Source organism: Photinus pyralis, unplaced genomic scaffold (assembly GCF_008802855.1).
Source record: "Photinus pyralis isolate 1611_PpyrPB1 unplaced genomic scaffold, Ppyr1.3 Ppyr1.4_LG4, whole genome shotgun sequence".
Classification (NCBI taxonomy): Eukaryota; Metazoa; Arthropoda; class Insecta; order Coleoptera; family Lampyridae; genus Photinus; species Photinus pyralis.
In genome coordinates this window covers 11,074,928-11,078,000 of record NW_022170511.1, presented here as the reverse complement: position 1 = coordinate 11,078,000, position 3,073 = coordinate 11,074,928, and the positions used below count along the sequence as shown (strand labels likewise).

Here is a 3,073-nt window from a genome sequence, read left to right as displayed (position 1 = left end):
GATGTCCTCTTTCAACTAGGTGCTTCTCATCGCTTTTCGGCAAATAGGATTGACAATTGTTCCAGTGATTGCTGTTTGTCAGGTAGTTAATAGAACAGTCGATGTCATTTAATTTCTAAGGAGCAGAGATAATCAGCAACATTCACCAAGGTTGCGCTTTACTTGAAAACAAGTGATTCATCGCCAGAAACGGAATTCTGATTGGTTGTCATGTTAATTGGATAAAGTTTTTCGAATTGTGAAAAGTATTGAAGACACGTTAAATACTGGGCTTGGGGTAAAAAAGCGGCCTTTTGCCAATTTCGAGGTCGAGTTGCTGTTCGTTGAAAACCTGGAAGATGCGCGTCCTGCGTTAAGTTTCGTTTTGTTCGTTACGTAATAATGAAGAAGTCAGCCGAGTTCGAGTGAAAGTTTTAAGTAGACGTTCGTACAAGTTTGGAGGTAGCAGTTTTTCATTGAAGTTGTCTTCTCGGACAGCCAAGAATTCGCTATTTTGTTTAATTGTAATCAAACGCTTATGCGATGTGTGTACCTACACGGACCTTGTTGTCGTCCATTTTGATTTTAGCAAGCATAACTACAAATAGATACCTATACTCGTTAATAAATTGCATACAGTCTGTTGCAATTACTCTGTTAAGTATCGAGCGTTATATTAATTATATTTCCGAATCAAATTGGTGTTATTACCTATTGTAATTTTAATGGCACAGTAATATAATTTTCTTCCTATTAGTGTTCAATGCACTATTGGGCAATTAATCTTTTGGATATTCATGTGATAAAACTTTTGATATATATTAATGTTGAAATTGGATGTCAGTGTTTACGTTTAGATTGGAATACATGCAATTTTTGTAATTTTATGTTAATTAATTGCGTTTATCTCATTTTTCTCATTTGGTTATTTTTCTGTAGCTAGTAATTTTAGTATATTGTAAATCCAAGCGTAGCGTGGTGGGCAGCAATTAAATAAATATGCGCTTGCAGTCAATTCGAAATCGGGCGATTAGCGTATTTTAACGGTGGTCTACTACCTACATGCTTGAAAGTTGTATCATGCAGTAGGTAAACAAGAAAATTAAATTTATTTTTTGCATAATTTTTTGCATTTACTTTTGTATTGCGCAGAGATTAACATTCACTGTATAGTTCGTTTCGAGTTCGTTCCACTTCTAGTCTAGTGCGTGGGTCTATCTCATACAACAATTGTATGATAGTATGATAGAGATGCAAACACGAAATATTGTTTTTTCTACTTCCATTCGTGAAATGAAATTTCACATATCGATATTAATGTGTAAAGCGAAATATTTAATACCGATGCGTGAAATGCAATGCAATTGTTATGGGATTTATTTCACGCATCGCTGCCATAAGAGCGTACACACTTTTCGACATCGGCATTGTTATGGCGTAGTGTGCTTTGGCTGCAATTCTGACGTTTTGTTATTAGACGCTAGATTTACTACTGTCAATCGTAAGTTCATTATTGTAGCTTTAAGAGACATTTTCAGCACATTAATCTATAAAATTTAGCAGCTATATGATGGATACCGATTTGCCAGGCACCCCGCCTAAAATCACGGCTATAGCCAACCAAGCGAGCACCGCCCTACTACCAGTTAAGTCTTTCACCATATATGAGAACACGTACCAGAAATTTATGGAATGGAGGCATCAAAATAACATTCATTCTTTCTCCGAGAATGTTATTTTAACTTACTTATCTGAGTTATCAAAAAACTTTAAATCTTCAACACTTTGGAGTAGTTATTCGATGTTGAAGAGTACTCTCAGTGTCAAGCAAAACATAAATATTGGTGAATATCCTAAAGTACGCGCCTATTTAAAAAGAAAAAATGAAGGATACAGTCCAAAAAAGTCAAGAGTTTTGGAAAAAGAACAAATTTTGAAGTTTATAAAGGAGGCACCTGATGAAACATTTTTACTGGCTAAAGTAAGTTGTTATAAATGAATCTTTAAATGTGTACTTGTTATGTTTCGTCTAGGTCATTTTAGTATTTGGATTGGCTGGTGCTCTCAGAAGAGATGAAATTTACAAACTAAAGACAACCGACATCCAAGATATGGGAAATATCCTTATAGTGCATGTCCAATGTCCATGACACCAAGAACAAGATTTCAAGGAAATTCACCGTAACTGAACACTTGGAATTATATAAAAAATATGCGTCACTTCGTCCACAAAACTATCCCGAAACCAAGTCCTTTATTAATTTTCAAAGGGGAAAATGCACTCGTCAGGTGATTGGCATAAATAAAATTGGCAAAGTACCTTGCGAAATTGCGAAATATTTAAAATTGCCCAATTCTGAAGAGTACACCGGTCACTCTTTCAGAAGGTCTTCTGCTACATTACTAGTAGAAGCCGGCGGAGATTTACTTACTCTAAAAAAGCATGGAGGATGGAAATCTTCGACCGTCGCAGAAAGTTACGTAGAAAATTCACTCAACAAGAAAATTGAAGTTTCCAATAAAATATTGGCAGTCCAAAATAACACTGCTGCTAAAAGCACTGTAATGGAAAAACCATTAAGCGATTCAGCGAAGGTAGAAATTAGCAACCCGACAAATTGTACCATTACTATTAATAATTATTATAACAAAGAAAATTAACCAATGTTTAATTTGTCTGTGATGTTAGTTCAATAAAAAGTTACTTTGTTATATGTATGGTCGTAGAAAAAGTATAGTGTGTAACACGTGCGTGAAGGATTTTGTACACTCTCGTGGTTTGCAGCACTCCACGCTCGTGTACAAAATCTCACTTCACGCACTTATTGCACAATATACTATTTTTTTCACTACTAGCGTCTGATGACATGATTATTAACCTTTTTTCCACTTGTAAAGTAGGCTTTCTCGGCATTTGTTCAAAGTGGTTAAAAATTTTTTATTATTAACTAGTAGTCAATAATGAGAACTGTCACGCTGTCACTTTTAGAAAACACAACCCGAAATTTCGCTCAATGAACGTTTAGACAAGTTCTCTAAAACGAATAATTGCCACCATTCGCAATTTCCAGAGAAATTACATACCTAAAATTAT

At 35.0% G+C, this 3,073-nt stretch overlaps 1 protein-coding gene across 1 annotated transcript; it reads left to right on the top strand.

Annotated features, from left to right (window-relative positions):
- Positions 1-1,262: 1,262 nt before the first annotated feature.
- Positions 1,263-2,129, top strand: LOC116168058. The gene is made up of 2 exons (XM_031483707.1): positions 1,263-1,960; positions 2,013-2,129. Exons 1-2 carry the CDS (start codon positions 1,547-1,549, stop codon positions 2,127-2,129), a joined length of 531 nt encoding a protein of 176 aa, XP_031339567.1. The 5' UTR covers positions 1,263-1,546.
- Positions 2,130-3,073: the final 944 nt, after the last annotated feature.